Below are 24,786 nucleotides of genomic sequence, written 5' to 3' on the forward strand. Positions count from 1 at the left end.
AGGGCTGGAGACAGTTCTGGCCCGAAGCGAGAGGCAGTGGGGAGGGGCCGTCTGTGACCTTTCCAGGACCTGCCAACATACCCTCCCCAGAGTCAAGGGAGCCCAAGCCCCTGGGAGCACCTGTTCCCTTGGCAGGGCTGACTGGCATGTCCGCATCCCACCTGGGTGGGGAGGACCCCAGCCACGCTGTACCTCGCGCTCATGGCTCCGACAAATGGATTCCACGTTCCCACACACAAACTAGACGCTGGGCAAATTTGTTTATTGGAAGCACTGGGTGCGGAGGAGGGGAGGAAAAACAGATGTGCCGATCTCTGGGTCTGGGGATGGACTGGGCATCAAAGTTAGGGGAGGGGCCCAACACCAGAAACCTCTGAGTAATATAGCTCTGCCTCAGAGGGAAGACCTGCCCCCTCGGATCAGGCCGCTCTGGGGTGAGGGGTGCCGGTGGCCCACCCTCCCCTGCCCCCACTGCTGGGCCCCGTCAGTGTCAGCGCAGCGAGCGCAGCGCCCCGGGGGAGGCGGAGCGGTAGCAGTGGTACCCCTCCAGCGTGGCTGGGAGCAGCAGCAGGCCGCTCAGGGGGTCTCTCCGACAGCGCCCCATGGCCTCTTTGTAGCTCATCCGCTCCCTGGAGATGGGGTCTGTCAAATCCTTCTCATAGCCGGACTCATCCTGCAGGAGCTGGGCCAGCTCTTCACTGATCATTCCGGAGAGCACGGCCTGAGGGACAGGGATGCGGCCGGTCCTCTTGGGGTCGATGAGTCCCCCGGTCAGGTGCTGGACCTGCAGGTGTGGGAGCACGCTTTCCCGCGGCATCCAGCCCTTCTGCACGGCCTCGCCCACCGACAGCCTCTTCCTGGTGACGGGATCCTCGATGCCGGTGAAGGCCTTCTGCGCGTTAAGCAGCCTCTGCGTCGAGGTGTTCTCGATCAGCCCCCTTTCCATGGCCTTGTGCACGGAGTAGCGCTCCCGGCTGAGGAGGTCCACGATGCCCCCTGTGGCTGCCTGGGCCTCCAGCAGCTTCTGCCCCGTGATGGGGTCCAGCATGTTCTTGGCCATGGCCGTCTTGATGGTGCATTTGTTGTCCGTGGTCGTGTCGTAGATGCCAGCGATGGGGAAGCTGTCATCGCTGAGCCCAAGGGAGCCGCTGGAGAAGAAACCGGAGCCCTGGGCGGCTGGGGAGGCGAGCGGGGACTTGGAGATGATGGAGCCAATGGAGAGCGAGGAGCAGGGCTTGGTCTCCCCGGCCACGAGCAGCGCGAACTCGGAGATGGGCAGCCGGCCGTCCTTGTAGAGGTGGTACTCCTCCTTGGAGATGCGCCGGCAGTGCAGCGCCGCCTCGATGGAGTACTGCTTCCCGCTCTTGCGGTCCAGGAGCACGGACTCCTCGCCGCAGGGGCCCGAGGTGGTGACCTCCTCCCAGTCACACTCGAGCTCCTGGAGCTGGAGGTACTGGCCCCGATCGATGATGCCCTGCTTGTAGGCCTCATACGGGGACATGTCCTTCCCCGTCTCGGGCTCCAAGATGGAGATCTTGGTGGAGAGGTTGGTCTCTCGCGTCTGGGTCTCCTGGTTGAGCTCCTCCCTGCTCACCCTGGCGCGGAGGTCGCGCAGCGTCCGCTCCTTCTCGTGGATCTGGTCCTTCTCGCGGAGGATGGCCGCCTCGAGCTGCGAGAGCTCCTGGCCCCGCTGGGCCGCCTTCTGCCGCTCGCCGTCCGTCCTCTGGCTGAGCAGCTTCGCCTCCTCCTGCAGGTGCAGCGCCCTCTGCTGCTTCCGCCTCTCCAGCTCCCGCAGCTCCTGCCGCAGCTGCCGGTGCTCCTGGTCCGCCTGGGCCCGGGACCTCTGGAGCTCAGCCTCCTCGCGGGCCCGGGTCCTCCTCAGCGCCTCGGCCCCGTCCAGCCGCTGCCGGAGGTGCCGCACCTCCTCCTCCCGGCTCTGCCGGGCCCCGCGCTCCCGGTTGAGCGCCTCCCACGCCCGGGACCGCTCGCCCTCCAGCACCGGGTCCTTCTCTACCCGGATCACTTCCTTGTAGATGGTCTTCTCCTGCGACTTCGTGGTCTGGAGGACGTCGATCTGCACCTGCAGGCTCTTGCACTCCCGATGCAGCTCTGTCACCCGGGACTTCTCCTGCTCCAGGTCCTGCCGCAGGGCTTCTGTGGACTTCTCCAGATCCGGGTCTTTCTCCAGCTTGACCACCTCCTCCATGATGATCTTCTCTTGCACCGCGGGAGGCCGCTGCTCGAGCTCCTGGATCCGCAGGGTCAGCTGCCGCAGCTCCCTCTCCACGGCCAGCTTCTTGGTCCGGTCCTCCTGGAAGCTGAGCAGGCTCTCCTTCTCCTGCACGCCAGCCCGGAGCTGCTGCACCTCCCGCTCCAGCTGCCGCCGCCGGCCCGCCTCCTCGTCCAGGCTCTGGCTCAGCCGGCCGTGGTCCTCTCGGAGCTTCGGGTCCTTCTGGGTGACCACCACCTCCTGCACCACCACCCTCTCCTCGGGCCGCCTCCTCTCCAGCAGCAGGTACCGGTTCTGCAGCTCGGAGACCACGTCCTCGGTGGCCCGCCTCCTCTGGGTGGCTTCTCGAACCTCCTGGCGCAGCCGCTCGGCCTCCTTCTCCAGGACAGGGTCCTTCTCGTGGCGCACCACCTCCTTGTTCACCGTCTTGGTCTCCACCTTGGACCGCTCCCGCCTCCACTCGTCGCGCTCCCCCTGCAGCCGGATGAGCTGCTCCTGGGCCCGCCCGCTGCCGTTGACCAGCTCATTCAGCTGGGCCTTCAGGCGGTCGATCTCCCGCAGCACCTCGGGACTCCTCTCGTGCTTCACCACCTCCTGCGTCACCTGCTTGTACTCCACCGCGGGCTTCTGGGCACGGAGGGCGGCCAGCTCGGGCAGCAGCCCCTCCAGCTCCTTCTCCACGCCGCTCCTCTTGCTGGCGGTGTCCTGCAGCTGGGCCCGGAGCCGCGCCATCTCCTGCTGCGTCTCCGGAGCCACCTGGAAGGTCTCGTGGACGCGCTCCTGGAGCTCCACTTTGGGCTTCTGCTTCTCCACCACGCTGTACTTGCCCCGCAGGTCCTCCAGCTCGCGCGCCAGCGTGGCGTTCCTGCTCCTGGCCTCCTCTAGGAGGTTCCTCAGCCTGGACGCCTCTTCCAGGAGGCCCAGGTCCTGCTCCACCTTCTTCACCTCCTTCACGATCACCTTGGGCTCCACGGCACCGATCGCCCGCTCTAGCTCTTCAATGCGTGCCCGCAGCTTGGCCACGGCCTCTTCAGCCCCCTTCCTCCGCGCAGAGTCCTCCTCCAGCTGCAGCCGGAGGGCCTGGGCTGCCTTAAGCATTTCCAGGTCCTTCTCCACCTTGACCACTTCTTTCACCACGACCCTCTCCTTCACGTTCGGCTCCTTCTGCTCCAGGGCCAGCAGCTCCTTCTTTAGCGCCTCGAGCCGGGCCGAGACGGTGGCATTCTCCCCCCGCAGCTGCAGGATCTCGCTGCTGAGCTGGGCTGCCTGGCTCTCCAGGCCGGGGTCCCTCTCGATCTGGGTTACCTCCTTGGTCAGCAGGTGAGGCTGCATGGCCCTCTTCTTGCTCTCCAGCTGGACGACCTTCTGGGCTGCTGCCTCCAGGTCCGCCTGCAGGCCGGCCCGCTTCTTGCCTTCCTCCTCTACCTGGGACTTCACCCTGGACAGGCTGCTCTCCAGCTGGGGGTCCCGGTAAAACTCCACCACTTCCTTCTCTTCTAGCCTCTCCAAGGGGCGCTGGGTTCTCAGCTGCAGCAGCTGGTTCCGCTGTTCCTCCAGCTGTTGCTGCACCTGGGCCACCCGCTTCCTCTCCTCCTCCAGCTGGGACTTTAGGGCCTCTGACTCCCTCCTTGCTTGGGCTGGGCTCTCAGACCCCTGCTGTGCATCATGGGTCACCTGGACATCCTCACTGAGCTCCTTCTGCAGAGTGAGAGGGAGAAGGGAAGAGTACTGAAAGGGCAGTGGGGGGAAAGGGATGAGCCCCATTTCTACCTCTCCCCACCCCAAGATCAAAGATCCCTCCCTGCTTCCTGACACTTCTGGAAGGTCCCAGGAGTGGGAGCTGCAGTCCTGAGGTGCTTGGATGCAGGTTTTCGAGAGGACGTCTCAGCCCCATGATGTTGGGATGCAAGGCAGTGTTCAGAACGTGCAAACAAGACAGGTCTCCTTTCCAAACCTTTCCCCCTCTCCTCCCATCCAGGCTCCTGGATATGGGCCTATGCTCCATCCCCTAGGGGAGGCTGGGGTATTCCTCTGGGTAGGAGAAAGCTGGTAAGTCCCTTAGCCAGACACTAAAAATCATAGAGGGCTTTCTGTCTCCTGGTCCCCCAGGCATGGAGACGTAGGTGGCCTCTTGCCCACCGTGGTTGGTCCTGAAGCTGAAGACTTTGTGGGGATTTTCTCCTGTCCCACCAGAAGACTGTCCAGTGGCTAAGCTGTGACTGCACTGAATGAATCTCCAGGGCCTGACTCTGAGATGGATACCAGCCTGGAAGAGCTGCTGTGGGGAGCACAGGGGGAGGTGGGGAGCTGCCCTCTTCAGGAGGCAGAGCCTGTCCTGTGGCCACAGGCTGCAGGGCGAGGAGGAAGGGAAGCTGGCCGGGTCAACGAGCAGCCCAGGCCTCCTGGCACAGGGACGGAGGGAGTGTTCTCACCATACCTTCTCCAGCATCCTTCTGGCAAATTCCAGCTGGTGCAGCTGCTGCTGGTGTGCAGCCGCAACCTCAGTATAGGCCTTTGTCAGGCTCTTCTCCTAGAGAGGCCGAAGGGAGGCAGAGGGAGGTCAGGGTCAGCCCCAGCCAGAGCGCCTGCAGAGCTGATGCCAAGGGATACTGAGCCCCACTGGATCCCATCTCACCTGCTCCTGGATGCTCTCCTGCAGGGGAGCCACTCGGGGTCTCTTGGGGGCTGACCCTGCCTGGGTGGTGGTCTCTAGGGAGCAGCGGTAGGTGTCTGCCTGCAACTCATAGTCCTGAACAGGGAGGGGAGGAAAACAGGCTCTCAGTCAGTGGTTGCAGCTGGGTTGGGGAAGCGGGAGGCTGGCAGGAGGGAGGGGAGAGGAAGGAAAGTGCTTACCTGGAGAGCTGCCTGCAGGTCCTGGGAGAGGCGGGATGCCATGGCCCTGTCCTGCTCTCGGCCCTGGATCTCCTGCTGCAGCCTCTGCCGGGGAGGAAGTGAGAGTCAGGGAAGGTCAGTAAACACCACTCACCCAGTGTCTCCTGCAAGGCCTCCAGGGCAGCTGGCACCCCACAGGGGCAAGAGGTCACCTGGGAAACGGCCTTTCCAGGCATGATTCTCTCCGTGAATTCTTCCTTTCTCTCTTTGGGAGAGTCCCTTCCTCCTGCTTAGTGCTCCTCAGACTCCTGTTCTAGCAGGGGGGTTCTCCCGCAGGGCTGCACATCACAACCGCCTAGAGCGCTTGTTCAAGCAGAGATTGAAGGCCCCACCCCAGTGTCTGACTGAGCAGCTCTGGGTTGGGGCCTGAAAATTTGCGTGTCCAAGCATCTCCCTGATGCTGATGCTGCCAGTCCAGGGACCACCTCCTGAGAACCACTGCTCTGTCCCAATTGTTCATAAGCCTGGTTGCCCCTTTTAGTTACTTGGGGAACTTTAAAAGAAAGTACTGATGTTCTGGTCCTGGGTGATTCCAACTTAATCAGTCTGGAGTGGGGTTTGATACAGGGATTTTATTTTATTTTTTAAATTTTATTTATGTATTCATGAGAGACAGAGAGAGAAAAAAAGAGAGAGAGAGAGAGAGAGAGAGAGAGGCAGAGACACAGGCAGAGGGAGAAGCAGGCTCCATGCAGGAAGCCCGATGTAGGACTTGATCCCGGGTCTCCAAGATCACACCATAAGCTGAAGGCAGATGCTCAACTGCTGAGCCACCCAGGCATCCCTGATACAGGGATTTTATTTTATTTTATTTTATTTATTTATTTATTATTTATTTATTTATTTATTTATTTATTTATTTATTTACTTACTTATTTTTGATACAGGGATTTTATTTTTTTATTTTTATTTTTTTTTTTTTTGATACAGGGATTTTAAAAGCCCCCTTGGGCAGCCCAGGTGGCTCAGTGGTTTAGTGCCGCCTTCAGCCCAGGACGTGATCCTGGAGACCTGAGATTGAGTCCCACGTCAGGATCCCTCCATGGAGCCTGCTTCTCCCTCTGCCTGTGTCTCTGCCTCTGTGTCTTTCATGAATAAATAAATAAAATCTTTAAAAAAGAAAAAAGAAAAAAAGCCCCCTGGATGATTCTGATCTGCAGCCAGCACTGAGTCTCTGTCCCAAGCCACCTTACTGACATCACCCCATTACTCTCTCTTGAGACACTGTCATCCTCCTGCAGTCCCAGACCTTTGCCTTCCAGAGCACTCGCCCTGACCCCACGTGTCCTGCCGTGGGCTCCCACAGTGCTGCAGCTTTCCACCAGAGCTCTTAACAGCATCATGGCCTGCGATGCACTGGCCTCCCCCACCAGACTGGGCTGCCTGAGAGCCAGGCTGTACCTGCAGCCTTTGGTTCATTGTCAGTACGTAGCAGGGGATTGTCAATATGAGGAAAGAGATGGGATAGGAGTTGGAACCCTGAGGAGCATAAAGCTCACTGCCCATCTCGGAACAGATGGAGACGGGCTTGCTGTTTCTGAGGGCAAGATAGAGCATTTAGGGTAGTAAGTAGGTGGTGGTGGTTCGAGCTTTGAGGTCTCCTAGAATTCTGGCCACTAGGGGGCCACACACACCCAGGCGGCTGTGCCTACGGGAGGTTCCCTGAGTGGTGAAGTGGCTTGAGGCCCCAACTCTGGAGGGGCCCGACCTGCCCCCAGGTTGCCTGCAGCCTCAGCTCCTCACCTTCTGTGCCTGCAGCTTGTAGGCGAGCTGGCTGGGCCCGTCGCTGGGCCGCACTTCATTGTGGGGCAGGTTTTCCAGCCAGAAGCTCAGATTGTCCAAGCAATTCTTGAACTGCTGGTAGGTGAGGCCAACATCCTGCAACATCTTCTCCCTGCAGGAGGAGGGGGCCCGGAGCAGAGGTGAGCACTGCCCTCTGGGAACAGATGAGGGGTGCACGGAGGAGGCTGGTGGGAGCCTCCCTCCCTGGGCAAGTCAGAAGGCCTGAGTGACCCACCAGAACAATCTGCTAACTCTGGCCTTGTGTCAGAGCTGGGCATTCAGGGATGGACTGGACGTCTCAGCCAGGGATGCAGGTAGGCTCACCCTGGGAGATAGCTACTATTATCACCCCATTTTAGAGTCGAGGAAACTGAGCCTCAGGGAGGTGACGTCACCAGTCTGAGGTCACACAGCTTGGCAACAGTGGCTGCTGTGCACCGTGGGGATGTGCGTTGAGCCCTAATGGCCCTGCCACTCACCGTAGGTCCAGCTGGTCCCCCACAGCGTGGTAGCGGTCGGTAAGGGCCCGGGCCTGGCGCTGCTGGCGAGGCAGGTCTTGGCAGAACTCCTGGAAGTTGTTCTGCAGGGCGCTGCATGCAAGCTCGGTGGCCTTCAGCTCGCGGTGCAGCCCCAGCACACAGGCCTGCTTTTCCAGCAGCTCCCTCCGCAGGCGCTGGGAGAAGAGGGGACACAGCGCCATGCACCCTCGTGGTTCCACACATTCCCATGGGACCCCACCCATCCATGAATGCTTGGCGAGGCTGGGCCCCCTCACCTGTAGCTCGTTGACCCTCTCCTGCAGTGCCCCAGGGCTGGCGGGGATGGGGCCCTCCTGTGCCACAGTGGACTCGAAGCCTCGGATGACCCTGTCCGCGTCCTGGATCTGGCGCTCCAGACCCAGGGCAGCTTTGGCTCTGTCTCAAGGGGGCCTGAGGTCAGGCCCTCTGTCAGCCACACCCCTGCGCGCCACCCAGCGACCCCTTCCCCCATCCCCAGGGCACTCACTTCTCCCCGTAGAGGTTGCAAAGAATCTGCACGTCGCTGTACTTGTTCTTGACACTGTTGAGGGCCACGGGCAGCTGCAGGGCAGCGGCGCCCCCAGGCCGGGCGGACAGCAACGCCTCACACTCCTGCTGGGCTGTTTCTTTCTCTGCTCCCAGGCCCTGCAGCCGCTGGGCTGTGCCCTGGGGTGGGACGGGGCAGGGTCAGAGGTCTCCTTCCTGCCCACGGGGCCTCAGAGAGTGATGGGTGAGTCTGCATGCAGGCCACAGACCCAGGGACAGTCCTGGCTCCAGGAGAGTCCCCACGTGGATGACCTTGGGGCAGTGAGCCTCGCTGAGCCCCAGTCTGCTCATCCGCAGAATGATTGACGGGAAAAGGCAATGTGACCCCATGGGTCATCGTGTCAGCCATGCCTTGCACAGAACATCAGTTCCCTACCCTGTCGCCCCAAGTCAGGCAACAAAACCCCAGTGTGGGGCACTGTCCACATGGGGTGATTCTGCTCCTCATTCACTCATCCGTTCTGTAAGTCGTGGGTGCTGACTCTGTGTGCCACCCACCACCTACCTTCCAGTCTAACTGGGTTTCCTGTGGCCCCTACCCTGACATGGGAGATGTGGTGACTTCAAGACTCAAGGACGTATTTGGGGGCGGCTACGTACAGGTCCAGCCCTCTGTGGGCCACAGAGCCTCGGGAGGAGCTGGTGTCTGTTGAGGCTGCAGTATCACCCTGCCTCCTTCCCATGGGACACCCTCAGAAACTCCCAGTACACCAGATCAGAGACCCAACCTGCAACACGTCCTGCTCTTCCCACCCAGGGCTGGAGCCTCCCAGCCTGGTCCTCTGACCTGGGAAATGTCACCTCTAAAACTATGGGACAGGATGGAGTGGATATAACAAGCTGCACCATAATGTGTAATGACATGACTCAAAAATTTAAAAACCAAACCCAAATGATATACTTGAATAAAAAGCCGGTTGGGAAGGATATAAGCCAGACTGCAACCCCCCAGGTGTGGGGAGGGATGGCTCTCTACTGGGCTTTTGGGATGTTTACACACTACCCCCTCCAGGGAGGTGCCCCCACCTGCCTCCAGGAGAAATCACCCCTGAGACATGCAGGCTTCCTTGCTGCTCTCAGGACTCTCACCAGAACACCTCCCAAGTGTGGGGTACAGGGTCTTTACTCTGGGCCCTGCCCCTCTAGAACCTTCTCTGGCCTTAGTATCCTTCATCCAGATGAGCTGAGTATTATTGTGCCTGTTTTCAGTGAGGAGGAAACCAAGGCCCAGAGAGGTTAAGTGATTTCTCAAGATCACACAGCTGGTCAGCGGAGGACCAAGGGTGGGAACCAGCTTGTCTTGAGCCCTGGACTGTCTGCTCCCTTCCTCTGCCTTGGGTCCCTGCTCCTGCTCCCACACTTGCCCACACTTGCCTTATCCTTAGTTCATACACCCTCAGTGCGGGACTGTTTATCCTCGCTCACCTACCCACCTTATGGCTCTGGATGCGGCCCTCCAGGTCTTCCAGGGGTGTCGTGCGGCTCAGCGGGGTCCGGGCCCAGGCCAGCACTTGCCTCTCTATCTGCTTCAGGTCTCCATCCAGCTGAGTCATCTGTGTCAGGAGCTTCTGGGCCTGTGGGTCTTCTGGGGCTGAGCCAGTGGGAGCTGGGGGCACAGGGGTCATGAGGGGCCAGGGCCTACCTCCCACCTGCTCACATACCTGAGAAAAAAGTGCTTCCCTGAACACGCCCAGAGCATCCTGTGTCCGACTGGAAGGGAGGGGGATGGGCAGGGACAGTGCTCGGGGCTTGCCAGCCCAAGAGATGGAACCCCCAAGCAGAAGTCCCTACTCTGGGGTCACTCCCCGCCCACTACAACCACCCCCCACCTTGGCCAAAGTAGGAATCTACTCCCTCTGTTCCAACAACCCCCCGAGTTCCTGGCCAGCCCACAGTACCCTGCTGGCCGGTCTGTAAGGGCTGCTCAGCACAGGCCGTCAGCTCGCTCTGGACTGTGGCCAATTTCTGCTTCAGGGCCTGCAGCTCCGACGCCAGCCTAGAACGAGGAGGAGGTCAGAGAAGGATGTCTCCCCTCTCTCTCCAAACCTTCCCACCCACCCCAAGAGTCACTGGTCCAGGAGAAGGCCAGGCAGGGCCCGCCGTCTCCCTCCTGCTCCTGAGGATCCCCAGGCAGACCCACTTGGCGGCCCTGGCCACAGCATTAGGGTCCGGAGCTGGGATGCAGAAGCAGGCAGCTGGGGCACGTTTGGTCTCCCCATCTGGGCCCTGAACGACCCAGGTGTGCTGGTCAGTGTTGTCCATCAGCAAATACCGTTCACCCCGCAGCAGCTGCACCTGGGGGGGGGCAGGGAACAGAGATGGGGCAGGGGCAGGGGTGGGCCAGAGGCAGGGCAGGGCTTGGAGGGGGGCAGGGCGGGCGTTGGGTGGGACTGGAGGGGGCAGGGGTGGCGCTGGGTGGGTGAGTCTGTACTTCTCCTGAGTCCCAGTCGCAGATGCTGTCCACGTGCAGCGGCTGCTGGGGTGGGTTTCTGCGCTGCTGCAGAGGGGCCACCTGCTGGCTCTGCCGCTGTAGGTCCCTAATGGTCTTCTCAGTGACAGCCAGATGCTTCTTTTCTGCCTGTGGGATCCCAGGCTTCACTTGAGGCCTGCCCCACCCCACCCCCCATGAAAGCCACAGTCCGGTCTTCACAGAGACAAGTTCTCTAAGTCAGGACAGTGAAAGAAGCCCCTCCAGGGAGCCCAGGACTCTGGAATCTGCTGGTCGGGGTTGGGGGACTGCTCAGCATCACTCAGGCCTCTAGAGAAGGGCCGGAGGGTCAGGGGCTCACCTGCCACATTACAGGTGAGGAAATGGGTCCAGAGTGGGGAAGGGCTTCTGGCAACAGAGCAGCCCCCTCCTGCTGGAGCAGATCCCCTTCTCCTGCCCCCCAGGATTGGCTCTTGGCAGGACTAAGCCCCAGGGAAGGGTGAGGCCCAGACACAGGCCAGCCCCAATCCCTGGCGTGGGATGCAGGTGGCCTGCGGGGTGGGGTGCTCTCACCTCCAGCTGCTGCAGCAGCTCTGTGAGGGCGCCAGGGGGCGCCCCAGGGGCTGGGCTGTACTGGGTGTCCAGGCTGGAGTTCAGCTTCGCCAGGGTTTGGCTCACGGAGTCGGCCTCTTCCTGGAACTGAGGCCGTGGGTAGTTAAGGGCAGAGTCGGGGGCACCCACTGCCCCCCAACCCTGCAAGCCAGCTAAACGCGAATTGCCACCAGCCCCCGCACCGTCAGCTTCTCAGGGCGTGGGGCCTATTTGTACTGGAATGCTCTGCAAATGGGGCATTTTGGGCTCACTGAACGTTTCTTAGTGTTTTAAAAAACACCTTGGCCTCTGTCCTTCCTGCCCAGATGGAGGCGGGGCTCTCCTGCAACCTCCCCGCGGGTGGGTGCCAGGGCTTCGGGGCTGCGCTTCTCCCAGGCCCGGAGCGGAAGCTGGGAGTGTGCTCTAAAGAAACATCCCGCAGTTGGGTGATGTTACGGAATTCCTGTCCATGGGTGAGATGATGGGAGGGTGGTTTCACGGGAAAATCTTTTTTTTTAAAAGGATGGAAAACACTCTGGCTTTTGTCCCTCTCCAACTATATGAAACATCTTGGGGGGAAATTACCAAAAGAAGAAGAGTCCCTGTTGTATATTTTGTCAGTTTCTCAGCCCACTTTTTGTTACTGTCCCTTCCAAGGAGAGTTTCTGGGCATCTCTTCCATCTCCATAAAATCGTGATACCACACATATGCTGTACATCCTTCAGGTGCGTGTGTTTGTGATTTATGCATAAGAAGATTTATGTGATTTACGCATTTTTGCTTTTTTCCCCTTAAGAACCAAGCATCCCTGGGAGCGATACCACCCTGCTGCAAAGGTTTGCGTGACATCATCTTCCCTCTGGGGCCGAGTCACAGTGACACAGCTCTGCCGTTTTTATGAGGTGCCTGTCTCCCTCCCTGTGAAGGTGTCCTGCGCCGTTCTGCAGGTGTCTGTGCCCCGCCCCGGGCCCTGCCTGGCCTCCGCCCTCGGCTCACCCGGTGGTAGGCCTCCACGTGCTGCAGCTGGCTCTCCTGGCAGATGCAGAGGTTTAGAAAGTTCTGCCATTCCATCTTCAGGGCCTCCTGGTGGGTCTGCGGACAGCAGCATGGAGCCCTCGGACCATGCCCGCCCTGACCTCTGCACCCATCCGCTGCCCGCTTGGCCCGCCCTGACCTGGGCCGCGTCTCCCTCTCTGCAGCCTCCCTGGGAGGCTCCCCCCGCCCCCGATCTAGGGAGCAGGTGTCCCTGAGACGATGGGCAGTGTCTGTCCCTCGCACCTGGATGGGCCCCACAGCCGGGTGCCCCAGCTCCACCATGCGCTCCCCGTCATCCTCCAGCTGGTTCACGCTCTGCTCCTGGCTCAGCAGCTCCTGCTGCTTGAAGTGCTGGGGGAGAGTCGGGAGCATGGGCGAGGGGAGGACAGGACGAGGGTGCCCCTGCCTGTACCCTCCAACCCCGCTGTCCCCCACCCACCTCGTACTCCCGCCGCACGCCCTGGGGGTCCACCAGGAGGTCGCTCCAGTCCTGCTGCAGGATGCCCTGCTGCTGCTGGGCCAGGGCACTCAGCTGGCGCGTGCAGCCCTGCAGGTGCGTGTACAGGCTGCCCAGGCTCTGGCCGCGCCACGAGGCTGCCTTCTGTGCTCGGCGATACGTGGGAGGGAGAAGGGGTCGCGAGGGATGCCGTCAGCCTGCGCCCACCAATGCTGCCCACCCCCCGACCCAGCCCCCCGAGGCAGCTGGGCCTCCCCGCTCCCAGCCCCTGCTCACCAGGAGGTCCCGGTATTGGCTCCTGATGGTAGCTGCGTCCTGCCTCGACCAATGGGGTAGGGGTGGGGGGGACACAAAGCAGGCTCAGTGAGAGGCGGGGTGCAGGCCAGATGGCAGCCCACGTTCTGGGACCACGGTGCCCCCCACGCCCATCCCTTGTCCCACACAGGCTCTGATGGAAGACAGTGGGGGTAGGGCTGGAGGGCCAGGCAGGGATGGACGGCACCCACCGGCCCGATGAGGTTCCGGAGCTGCTGCCCGTAGGCCTCAATCTCCTTCTGCAGGATGTTGTGCTCCGCAATCTGCTGCTCCAGCTCTGCCATGCCCGGCCCGTACTGGCCCTCGCAGACCTGCTTCTGCAGAAGACCTGGCCACTCAGCTCAGCCGGAGGGCTGGGATGGCAGCCCTCCCCTGTCCCCCGTGTCCCCGTACAGAGGAGTGGAATTGGTCGCTTGCGCAGAAGCTGCACGAGGCAGCCGAGCAGCCTGGTGAACGGCTGGCAGCCCTCCCTCAGGGACATGCTACTCTCCAGGGGCCCAGGCTGAGGCCTGACTGCAGCCCCTGACTCCTACTGGTCCCCAGAACACAGGGCTCAGCCTGTCAGATGTCCTCCTACTCATCCCTACCTCCTTGCCTCCCCAGCCTCGGCACCTTCTGCCTAGAAACTGCTCACTAGGCTCTGGGACCCTGGGATACCCCCTCTGCCCATGGCCTCCCCACTGTCCCTTCCTTGTCATCACGGCACCCCTTCTGCTATGGCATCAAAGCACAATTCCTCACCTGATGTTCAGGGTGCCCATGACCTGGCTTTGCCTGCCTGCCCAGAAAACCCCACCCTCCACCACACTCCAGGCTGCAGCCTCTGTTTCTTTCTGGAATGTCCTCTCCTCACTATTTCACCCCAGCCTCACTAAGCCCTCCCACCTCTCTGAGGCCTCTTCATATGCCCCTTCCTGCAGGAAGCCTTCCCTGACTGCACTGTCTCCTCTGCTCTCTCTTCCCAGACTTTCCCACGGGTGCAAGCACACCGATAGGCCCCCGATGACACACAGCTCTGTTTTGCTCTCTTGATTGTGCTACGTGTGATTTTGAGCCCCTGGAGGTATCTCCGACACTGGGCATGGCGCTGACCTGTTTCTGCTCCAGCACACGCGCCCAGTCGACCCTGGGCCCCACATCGGGTGGCAGCACTATCTTCTCATACAGGGCGCGGTACTCGGCACACTCGTGGGTCACTCGCTCGTGCAGCTGCTTGATGCTGCCAAGGAGGAGGCCAGCGGGTCAGGGCTGGGCCCGGGGCTCCCCTGGAATCCCAGAGCCTCAGTCCTCATGCCCTGGCCCTGGCCGCCACCCCACTTACTCCTTCTCAATCTCCTCGGCCTGTGGGTGCTTGAGCCGCCGCGCCTTATCCACATCCAGGAAGAGGTCTTTCAGCAGCACCTCAGCCTCCTTCAGGCTGCGCCCCACTTCCTGCCGGTGCTGCAGGGCCTGGCTCTGCTCGCTGTGCAGCCGGTCCTGTGGGTGGGGGACGACACCCCTGCTGCCCATCACTGCTACCTGAGCCCCACCCTGAGTTCCCCAGGCTGCACTGCCAACCTTGGTGCCCAGGCCAGCAGAGGGCCAGACCCAGGGCATCTGTGGGGTGGGTGCAGGGACACAGGGGAGACCCAGGTCCCCTAACCCCTCTACGCCCCCCCCCCCAATTGGGAATCCAGCAGGAAAGGAGAGCTGAGCCCTCTCTCCCACTGTGTTTGGGGAATAACTGGTGAAAGACAAGGGCTGTCTGTCCCAGCGTAAGCATCCCCAGTGGGCACTCCAGGGCTTTAGTGAGCCTCCCCTGCACTCACACCCTGCCGCTTGCCCCTGAGGCCTTACCTGCTGCAGTCTCTTCTGGGTCTCCAGAATGTCCCTCTCTACCTGGTCAGCATTGGCCTGCATGCGGGAGATGAGCAGGGCCAACTCCTGGGTGGCAGCCCTGGGGCGGGGGTGGGGACAGAGCCAGCATGGTTGGAAAAGACCCCTCTGCCCCACCTGAGTGGGATCCCTTGTCTCCCTCTGCCCTGTCCTACCCTCCAGCTAGGCTCGTTGCCCAGGAGGGAGGCGTCTAGGACCTGGGGAGCTCTGGTCTCTCCCTGCAGGAGACTCTGTGAGAAACCCAGCTCTAAAGGTGGAGGAGCGCTGTTCTCAGGTGAGGGTTCAGAAAGTGGGGGCCTCTGGTGATGTCTGGCACCATGGAGCAGGCCAACATCACTGTCCTGGCAGTGAGTTCCCAACCCCACCCAGCTCCTTGCCACTTCCTTAGGAGTGAATCACGGCTCAGCCGCTAATACCCGAGACAGCATGGCTGGGCTTTGGGGAGGGGCAGTTGGGCTGCCTGGGGGCAGGGGAGCAGGAACATGTCCCCCTCCTCAACCTCTTCCCATCCTAGCCCTGTCTCCTCCTGACCACCCTGGGCTTTGCCTGTGCCCGGGCTAACAATCATTTGGAGGAGCTGCATGGCACCAGGGCAGGAGGAAGCCAAGAGATTGTTGGGGCACCCCAAGAGCCCCCAGATTTGGAGATTATGCCCAGATTAGGATCTGACTTGCTCCAGATCAAGTGGTAAGGAACGGAGTATGAACCTGATTTGGCTCCCCAGGGTCCTCTCCATGGGGCATTGCTCTCTGGGGCCTAGAGGGCCAAGTAGACCTAATAAAAGGTGGAGTGGTCCAAGGCTCAGAAGCACAACACCCTATGAAGTTACAGTCCTGGAGAAGGGGAAGGGGAAGACTTCACTGAGCTGGACCCTGAACTAGGGGTCAAAGGATGAGCCACCTCCACTTCACACCCCGTCCAGGCAGAGAGGCAATGCCAGTAAAGACCAGGCTGAAGGAACTCTGTGGCCAAACAGCCTGGGTCTGATCGTTCTCTAGCCCTACTGCTGTGTGGCCTTGGACAAGTTACTTAAACTCTCTGTGCCCAGTTTCTCACTTGCAAAGTGGGGCCTTAATAATCTCTGTATCACAATGCCACCTGCATGGATTAAGAGAATGAATCCATCTAAAGCATCCAGGGCACAGCCTATGCGGAGTTGGCACCCCGGGAATGTTTATTCTGCTAGAATGTAAGTACCACAAAGGCAAGGACCTGTTCGTTCTGTGTAAGGTGGCATCCTCAGTGCCTAGCACAGTCCTGGCACACAGTAGGTTAAATGTAAGTTAAACGAATGGATTGCACACGACGAGAATGGTGTTTGGGGGCTGCAGCTAGAGTCGACCAGGCCTTGTGGACAGAGACGCCAGCTGCCCGGGGCTAGGAAAGCATTGTCCAGGAGCCTGCCTGGGGACAGGGAGCTGTGGGTCCTGACCCCTGGGCGACCTATCCTCAGGCCCGGCCTCCTGGGATGGCTGCTCCCACAGGGAGGAGCACACTCCACCCTGGGCAGGGCCCAGGAGCACCAGGGAGGACAGGTCACTCCAGTGAGAGTCTTAACTGCTGTCTTTCCTGTCTGCCCAGAAGCCCAGCCTCCCTGTCATCGCCCGGATCCGATCCCTATCGGAGTAATGAGCGTTTCATCTCCGCTCCCATCTGCCACCTCCACCCAGCAGAGGCCCAGTGACAGGAAAGAACAAGAGGAAAGCAGCCAAGTCTGTGGACCACAGGGCGGAGAGCCAGGCTGGGTCCGGGAGGGAGCTGGGGGTGCAGAGGGAGGCTCTGAGGATGTCCTGGCCTGCAGGCCCTCCCCGTTCCGCGCAGCACCCTCTCCCCATACCCACCCGGTAAATGAGGCACTCCAACACTGTAACGAAACTCAAGGCCCAAGGGGAGAGCCTTGTGAGGAAATCTGCAGCTTGGACTTGGTATAGCACCACCTCCCTGCAGCAGGTACCCCACCTCCGCCTCTTGGCCACAGTCCTTCTGCCCACCCCGGGCCCAGGTTCCAAGGGTCAGCCCAGCCCAAGCAGAGCCTTGAGGGCAGAGCCACAGGCAGGGAGCCAGGCTCTCCAGTCTCCCAGCCCCTGGCCTGTCCTTACCCAGTGTGTCTCCTGCAGAGCACCCCTACCCATGGCCCTCAGGCCCCCTGGACAGTGTGGGAGTCCCAGGCCAGCCATGGCCTCCTGCCAGGGCTGGAACTCCATCTGGGCATGGAAGAGAGTCCAACGCCACCCCCCCTCCCCCCACCAACCCTTTGGCCTCGAGCACTGGGCTGGTCCTGTACTCTGGGCTGCCATCTCCAGGAGGCTAGAGCACCTGGGCCTGGCCCTACCTGCCCCAGCCCGCTGCCCGAGGCCCCGCTCACCGGCTGTGCTTGCTGGGGGAGCCCTTGGCTGAGGAGCCCTTAGGGGACCCCTTCCCCTGGGAGCCTTTGCTCAGACCCTTGAACATGGTTGTAAAGGCAGGTGCCGGCTCAGGCTGGGCTCGGCTGGTGCAGGCAGGTAGCGGGAAGCAGGCGTGTATCCTTGCTGGCTGCTTGGCTGGGCTCTGGTGAGGTGGGGTGGCCAGGCGCTAGGAAGGCAGTTTCTGGGAGGCCCCTCCCCGCAGGTGAGGCAGCGAGCGAGTGAGCGCGGGCCGGGGCTGCCACGCATGCACCCACACTGCCCACACTCAGCTGCTCCTGCACAACCAGTTTGGGAAGAAAGGGCACAGCCCAGAGGGCGGGGCGCCTGAGCCTGCTCAGCTCCCAGAGAAGGTTTGGACTTGTTACACCCACACACCCAGACGGGGAAATAGCCAGGCCCAGGAGGGACAGGGCTACAGAAAGACAGATGCTTGCACATGCTCAGGGACAGAGGCCCAGCCTCAGAGCTCAGGCTAGGTGTTGATAAACACCTCCAGGCCACACAGCGCGCCCAGTTATCAGGCCTGCCCCCACCCACAGCTCTTGCCCCACCAGAAGAGGTGGGGTGGGCTCCCCACCAGCCCTGGGCATCTGGACTGTGCTCTGTGCTCTCTACCACCACTAAGGGGCAGCCAGGGGGCAGTCACCCCAGACAACTGGCACAAGGCACGTTTTAAAAGTGGGCATCACCCAGTCAACTCCCCAGAGGACAACCCCACAATCCCGCTGCCCGATCTTCCTGGCTGGCTCAGTGTCATCCTGTCTGTGGCTCTGGGGCCAGATGCAGTAGGACATGCATGTCTGGGATCCTCCAAAGAGTCTCAGATCAGCTCCAGAGGGTCTGGGAAACCCCCTGGACCCCTTGCCCAACAATCCCCAGCATTAGCCTCAGTGTAGCTGAGCCTAGGGTCTGGCTAAGCTCTCTGGGAACCCACTGTACTTGGGTTTTCCTGCTTGGGTCTCTTCACTCAGTCTCCTAGAAGGGGCCCCTGATGGCTTAAGTCAGACGGAGGGTGGATAGTGGTGCCACTTTATTGGCCTCTTCCAGGGAGGCCATCTTGGTGGCTGTCTTCCTCCTGCGGCACCCCCCTCTATTTCCAGGCCCTCATTTCACTGGCCTACCTCAAAGAATCCTTCTACAGTTCCAGAGCCACTCCCTGGAACCACCGCAGCATTGGCGGAGGCCGGGCTGGAGTAGCAAAGGGGAGGGATGCAGTTGTGCTGGGTTTGGCGCACGGGGACATCCTGGCAGGTCCAGCTGAGGGTAAAAAACACCTAGAGAAGACATAGGGGTCCCTCTCACTAGAGAGGGCAGGGGGAGAACAGAGACTGGTCATGTGCACTAGTGGGACAGAAGAGGTTTAACTCCCTTTTCCTGTGTCTCATGGACAAGCCACCAAACCTGTCCTGGAGAGGGGACACAGGAGTCACCTGTCCTGGCTGGGGAGAGGCTGGGAGGGGCAGCAGGGATGGGGAGGGCACGAGGGGGCCTTGACAGAATAACAACAGGGAAGCAGAGGGTCTCCAAAGCTGTGCCCCAGGTGGACTGTTGATTGTGAGCTGGATGGAGCCAGAGATGGAAGGCCAGGCCCAGAGGCTACGTGGCCTTGGCCCCGGCCCCTCTCATTATTGCTGGGTGACAATTTTCTTTGAACCACTACTAGCAGGCCTGCAATCAACTGTCCTCAGAAATAGGCCATTGTTTAAATGACTGGTCCTGGGGGCCAGGCCTGAACGCCAGCCTCTAATTTCAAACCAGAGCTCACTTCCTTATCTTTGAGATTGGACAAGTGGTGGCAAAACCCAGGAGAGCCAAGACGGAGGTCGAGGTTATGGCCATCAGCCCACTGTCCTGCCTCCCTGGGAACTCTGGGCCCCTTCCTGGGAGGTGGTGGTCATCGGAGGTAGAGGGCTCAAGGGGAAAAGATGTAGACTCCAGCCCTGGGAGCAGGAGCAGCCAGGGGAGCCCCCCCACACCCAGCCAAGCTGGACAGGGGAGAGGGACGCAGACCTGGCTCCAGATGACAGAAGGCAAAAGGCAGCCATGCTGATTGGAAAGGTTGAGCTTTGTCTCCCGTCTGCAGCAGCTCTCCTGGAAATAAATGAGCACCACAGGAGGCCTGCACACGCCCCAGAGATTAAGGGTAACTGATTCACCGCAAGAAAAACAAGAGCTGAATTCCTGGCGTGACTGTCTAATGCCAAATCAAATCAGCCCCGGCTCCCCAGATAGGGGCTGACATGCAGCCTGCTCTCTGGGATGCTCCTCATCAGATGGCAGTGACTCTGACCCCCAAGACCAAAGCACAAGAGAAAGGACTGGGACAAAGAAAGAAAGATGCAGGGTTTTAAATATGTGAGAAAGACAAGAGTCATTTAGAAGGCCAGGACGGGACACAGCCTCCGTGGAGACCTGCACTGTCCCACACGGCAGCCACAGGAATTCAGCCACTGGATTTCAAAGACTCTGTATGAAAAAAAGGTGTAAAATATCTCAATAATTTTTTACCTTTTCTTAAAAAAAAAGGTGGGGGGACGCCTGGGTAGCTCAGTGGTTGAGCACCTCCCTTTGGCCCAGGGCGTGATCCTGGGGTCCCAGGATCGAGTCCCACATCGAGCTCCCTGCATGGAGCCTGCTTCTCCCTCTGCCTGTGTCTCTCATGAATAAACAAATAAAAATCTTTAAAAAAAAATTTTTTTTTTACCTTGGCCACAATATTTTGGATATACTATGTTAAATGAAATGTGTTTTTAAAAATTAGTTTCATCTGTTGCTTTTTACTTTCTTAAAAAGTGGCTACAATTAGAAAACCTCCAACTGCACATGTGGCTTGCATTTGTGGCTTACGTTAAGTTGACCCTTGAACAACATGGGGGTCAGGGGCACCGACCCCCTGTGCAGTTGAGAATCTCCGTGTAACTTCGGACTCCCCCAAAACTTAACTACTAGCAGCCTACTGTTGACTGGAAGCCTTACCAGTAACAGAAATGGCTGATACATCTCTTGTGTGTGATATGTATACTGTATTCCCACAATGAAGAAAACTAAAGAAAAGATGTCATTAAGAAAATCACAGGGAAGAGAAAATATATTTACAGTACTGGACTGTATTTATATATAATAAGTCCCTTATAAGAGGATCTGCGCAGTACAAGCCCATGTTTTTCAGAGGTTGACTGGACAGTTCTACCAAACAGCTCTGGCCTAGGAGCCCAATTTTCAGCCTTCCCAGGCCTCGCCCTGCCGCATCTCCTCCTTTTGAACCAGGCAGGAAGCCTGGGCCTGGCTTCTGGTCCTGCCCCCAGGGACTCCCCTCACCTGGCACTTTCTTCCTCCTCTGTGGAGAGGTTGAGGTCCGCTGGTCCAGGGTCTCCCCCCAGCATTATGCCAGCTGTGACTTCCCAAATCCCCTAGCCTGGAGGTCGCAGGCAGGCTCACATGTGCCACTCACAGTTCCTGGGGTGGGAGGCCAGAGCAGGAGAGCCACCCGGCTCCCAGTTTCAGGCCGCCACACACGCATGCAGCTAGGCAACAGGGCGGCAGCTTGGATAGCGTGCCAGGGCTTAAGCTACCCACTCTCTCCTCCAGCTCTTGGGCTCCTACAGGGAACATTCTTCTCCCTGCTGCAGCAGATGGTGGCAACTGCTGACTTTGCCCTGGGAGCCATAACCTGCCAAACTCCCATATGCTCCTCAATCAAGACAAGCTTTGCCATCTCCGGAAATTACCCTCTGTACTAAAGCTCTGCCACCAGACCCTTGGAGCCGAGCTGGCTGATAATCTCTCCTGCCTCACACTTCCTTGCCCCACTGAGGAGCCTGGAGAGGATGAGGGCTGGTGAGGAGGGGAGCCAGGGATGAGTCTCCCTTTGTCTGCAGGCGCCAAGAGAGGCAGGGCTGTGGCCCTGGGAACCTACAGGGTGGTCTAGAGGGCTCTCTTCTTGGCTTGAGTGTGCAGGATAAGCCTGATGAAAACAGATGCTGAAGGTCAGCCTGGAGAGAAACAGGAGGTGACCATGGCTGGCCTCACTAGAGCAGAACAGGCAGGAAAAGGGGCTGGTTATTCCAGGCCTCTTATAGGGAGAGTCTAGAGAAAGCCATTCAAACACAAACCAACAAACCAACCCTGCCTGTCAGAAGATCAGGGTCCCACATACTAGATGGCGAGACAGAAAATATGGGGTGACCTCAGGAGTCCTCAAGCCCCAAGTCTGCCTAAGAGAACGAGGTCAAGGCTTGTCCCCTTTAGGACTGACTCCCTCTCCCTAGCCTTGGGCCACAGTGGCCAGATGTGGGACCCTGCATGGAGCAGGGAAAGCGCAGCCTGGAAATCTGCAGCTACCCACTCTCACTGGGGAGCTGCTGGGCCTCCAGGTCTCCCCCGTTGCCCAAGGGCTCTGGGCCCTACCGTGAAGTTCAGGTCTGATGGAGGCGGCTATGCCGTCGTGGTGCTCACAAGCTCAGCAGTGGGAGGGTCACCCTCGCTGTACTGAACCTGCACCAAGCCCCGGTCCCTGGTGTGAGGAAAGAAAAGGTTTATAAAACAAAACAAAAAGCTAATAACAGTCTTCGTAGCTGGGGAGCAACGCTTCCTAATTAGTCTTTGCAGCCAGGAAATTGAAAGCACTCAAGGAAGCTCAGTGGATTCAGCTTGTTGTCCTGGTGATGCCATTTAGACCTAGCAGGGCTTGGCTCAGGGAGGGTGGCAGAAAAAGACCGTGCGGGTGCACCAAGGGAAGGGAGAAGACTGGGTGTCAGTGGAAGGGTCCCCTCACCTCTTGGCCCCCTGGCCCCACCAAGGGGAGGGGGCGGGAGCTGGTCACTGTAGGGCACAGTCAGAGGAGACTTTCCCATGGCTCTGTCCTTGCCAGGCAGGAGCTCCTCCCGTGAGGCCCCGGGCCACAGCCAGGATGCTCGAAGGCACCCATGGGCCAGAGGCCTGCTGGAGGAGAAGCACCATCCACGGGGGGGGGGAGGGAAAGGAGGGAAAGGAAATTCCTACTTAGTGCCCATTAGGTACTAAACCCTTTGCAGGTTTTCCTTCCCACGATCAGAGAAACGGATGCCCCTCCCTTCCACGTGAGGACCCCCACACCCTCTCCACGCCACAGTTAGCCAGAGCTAATGAACACAACAGCTTTCGGGGACCGATTTACCTGCCTGTTGGAACTGTACTGCCTCCTGCCAGAAGACCCCTGGGAAAAGTTCAGCCGGATAGAAGGGATGTGGTTCTTTTCCAAGTGTGAGGAGTCACCGAACCGCAGACTGAGCATGAGGACACGTACTGCAGTTAGCGGAGGTGAAGAAACCATCTGCCGAAAATTGGGCCCAAGAGAAGCCAGGCTCCCCCTCCAACGCAACGAACCTCTGCACAGAGGGTATGGCTGGGGGGAAAGCAGAGCCTCGCCTGCTCGGGGTGTTCTGCAGGTCTTGGCACCAGCACAGAGCGGCTCATCAGACTGCTGGGCTCTGATGGAGCTGCTGAGGCTGTCACAATCCTGCCCTCAAGCAAAAATAAAAACCAAGCCTTAGATTCTGAGATCACAGCTCGAAAAGGTCAAACTAAAGATTCTCATGGGTACGCCATCAGTATTCGTCACCTGAGACTACATTTCTTCTAACTTATACCAACTAGTAACACCGCCAACACTGCAGAGCTGCCCCCCAGCAGGGGCTGTGCCTGCCACTCGTGCGGTCTTGCCTGCGCCCCATGCACCAACACCTAGCAGATCAACAGGCTAGACTCTTCCAGCTGGTGTTGTCAGGATGCAGGCAGCATCCAATCTATCTCTCTGCTTTGGAACATCGATAAATTTTACAGCTAAACCTGGTTTCCGTCTCTTCTGTAGCAACAACTGTCTTAAAAATAAAATTAGAACCAACACATATTGTTGCTATCTTTGGCCGTCTTCCTAGACCTCTGAAAGTTCCAAGCTTGTGAAGGCTGTGGACGGCAATGTGCTGTTTAGAACTCTGTGATCGGCTAGCCCTTGGTATTAATGATGCCAGGTGTGCAGAATCAGTGCTGCCCCAGCAATGACAGTGACCAGGTTGGAGTGCAGCCCCTACCTTCGAAGTCCCTGGTCAACTGGCTCAGCGGGAGAAGAGCCACTGGGGGGTGAGGGGGAGGGGGGGCCACTGCCACCATGGGCTGTCACCTGCCGGCCATGGTGAATGGCTCAGGCAGCCACGAGAAAAAGGAGATGGAACCAAGCCTGGCAATATTTCACTTCCAACGGGGAATCCAAGAATTCTCAGCTTAAACCAGAGAGACAGTACCTCGAAACAGTGCCCATGGAAAGGAGAAAAAAACAACCAGGAAAACTGAGCGGTGTAGGGCCCATCTGGCCCCGACTGCCTCAACGCTGTTTTTCCAAACAGAACTAACAGGGTTAAAGGCCACAAGCTTGGCCAAATTAGGTCTTTCAATCCGATGTTCAGCATTAGCCCCTGGTAACTAAAGTTAGCTTTTCACTACAAATGTTTCTGCAGGTCAAGACCGGCACCACTCAACAAGCAAGAAAACAAACAAAAGCCATCATTAGCACAGCAGCTTTAAGGAATCTTCTAAAACTGCAGAGCCTGAATTAAGCTTCCCCTCCTCTCTGGATCTGGGGAGACAGATGCCTCCTGCAAGGTCCAAACTTACACAAGCATAGCTCATCCCAGGGAGGGATGGGAGCCTCAGCCAGAGGAAGGAGCACAGGAAGCAAAGCAGGTACCTGCCTCCATCCCTTACACCTCAAGACCTCACTCATTCCCCAGGAAGGAAGGACTGTGTGACTGCTGGCATTTAGGTCTGTGAATCTACCCAGCAAAATGTGCCGGCCTGTGGCTCGACTCTGAACCTGCTGCCATGAGAGCTGCCTCCTGGCCCAAGGACCCAATGGGCTCCTGCTTTTGGTGCACTGCCTCCCATGACAGCCTGTTTAATGTCCAGGGATCCTATGTGAGGGGACGTACTAGCTAAGCAGAGACTTCGGCCCTGCCAGGGCTGTCTTCTTATGTAAACACATGCTGTTAATACTAAACATGTCTTGTTACGGCCTCATTGGCTGACCACGGCCACTACTACTCAGAGCAGCCAGGGACACCAGGAGGAAGGGAATTTCTAGTGTGGCCACAAGAAAGGAAAAGCTTAGAAAAGGTCACTCAGAATGACTGACTCCGGATTCTGCCTCTCAACTAACACCAGTACTCTAAAGAGAGCAGGAGGGTGGGCAGGGCCATGAGCAAGACAAAGGGACATCTTCCCACATGAGGGCAGGAGATGCTGGCTCAGACAGGCTGGAGGGCTGCCTGCATGGGGGCCTGAAGTTGGGTCCAAAGAACCTAGTCCATAGCCTGGTGCTACCAAGCTGGGGAGCCGAGAGGAGGGTGAGGAAGAGGATAAAGGGCCCCAGGGCTCCCTCAGCACATTAGGGACACAGCCCCAAGCCTTCGGGACCAAAATCCAAGACCTCATGCTCAGATCATCTCTACTGCATCTTCAAAGGGCGATACAATAAGCCCTGAATTATATGGCGGTGGTAAATTCCTACTTAAAAACAAAATCAGGGGGGATCCCTGGGTGGCTCAACGGTTTAGCACGTGCCTTTGGCCGAGGGCGCGATCCTGGAGTCCCGGGATCGAGTCCCACATCAGGCTCCCGGCATGGAGCCTGCTTCTCCCTCTGCCTGTGTCTCTGCCTCTCTCTATCATAAATAAATAAA

General features: G+C 59.1%; 1 protein-coding gene across 8 annotated transcripts; it reads right to left on the reverse strand.

The window, feature by feature from the left end:
* Positions 1-241: 241 nt before the first annotated feature.
* EVPL (envoplakin) lies at positions 242-24,066 on the reverse strand. Of its 8 annotated transcripts, XM_041726579.1 has the most exons (28): positions 22,440-24,066; positions 22,231-22,339; positions 21,850-22,013; positions 20,394-21,588; positions 19,086-19,222; positions 18,197-18,376; positions 17,036-17,217; positions 14,632-14,731; positions 14,117-14,271; positions 13,888-14,014; positions 12,987-13,112; positions 12,757-12,795; positions 12,463-12,624; positions 12,267-12,374; positions 11,985-12,080; positions 10,970-11,095; positions 10,400-10,546; positions 10,109-10,263; positions 9,867-9,964; positions 9,402-9,574; positions 7,910-8,088; positions 7,680-7,818; positions 7,384-7,577; positions 6,866-7,016; positions 5,084-5,167; positions 4,866-4,979; positions 4,668-4,760; positions 242-3,928 (listed from the first exon to the last, which is right to left on the reverse strand). In XM_041726579.1, exons 7-28 carry the CDS (start codon positions 17,119-17,121, stop codon positions 491-493), a joined length of 6,090 nt encoding a protein of 2,029 aa, XP_041582513.1. In that variant the 5' UTR covers positions 17,122-17,217; positions 18,197-18,376; positions 19,086-19,222; positions 20,394-21,588; positions 21,850-22,013; positions 22,231-22,339; positions 22,440-24,066; the 3' UTR covers positions 242-490. The 8 variants fall into 8 exon arrangements, with proteins under 8 accessions (XP_041582513.1, XP_041582514.1, XP_041582512.1 ...); XM_041726580.1 differs by lacking the exon at positions 22,440-24,066 and having other exon boundaries at positions 18,197-18,349; positions 21,850-22,016; positions 22,231-22,246; XM_041726578.1 differs by lacking the exon at positions 22,440-24,066 and having other exon boundaries at positions 21,850-22,016; positions 22,231-22,246.
* Between the last annotated feature and the right edge of the window lie 720 nt (positions 24,067-24,786).

This window comes from Vulpes lagopus, chromosome 12, assembly GCF_018345385.1.
Source record: "Vulpes lagopus strain Blue_001 chromosome 12, ASM1834538v1, whole genome shotgun sequence".
Lineage (NCBI taxonomy): Eukaryota > Metazoa > Chordata > Mammalia > Carnivora > Canidae > Vulpes > Vulpes lagopus.

What these genes read in the sequence shown, in the direction of transcription:
- EVPL (XM_041726579.1), bottom strand. Translation starts at nt 17,121, where the DNA reads ATGTTCAAGGGTCTGAGCAAAGGCTCCCAGGGGAAGGGGTCCCCTAAG. An exon ending in TGCAACCTCTACGGGGAGAA is followed by an intron (nt 7,819 to 7,909) that starts GTGAGTGCCCTG and finishes CCCTTGAGACAG; the next exon opens with AGCCAAAGCTGCCCTGGGTC. An exon ending in CCAGAAGGATGCTGGAGAAG is followed by an intron (nt 3,929 to 4,667) that starts GTATGGTGAGAA and finishes CTCACTCTGCAG; the next exon opens with AAGGAGCTCAGTGAGGATGT.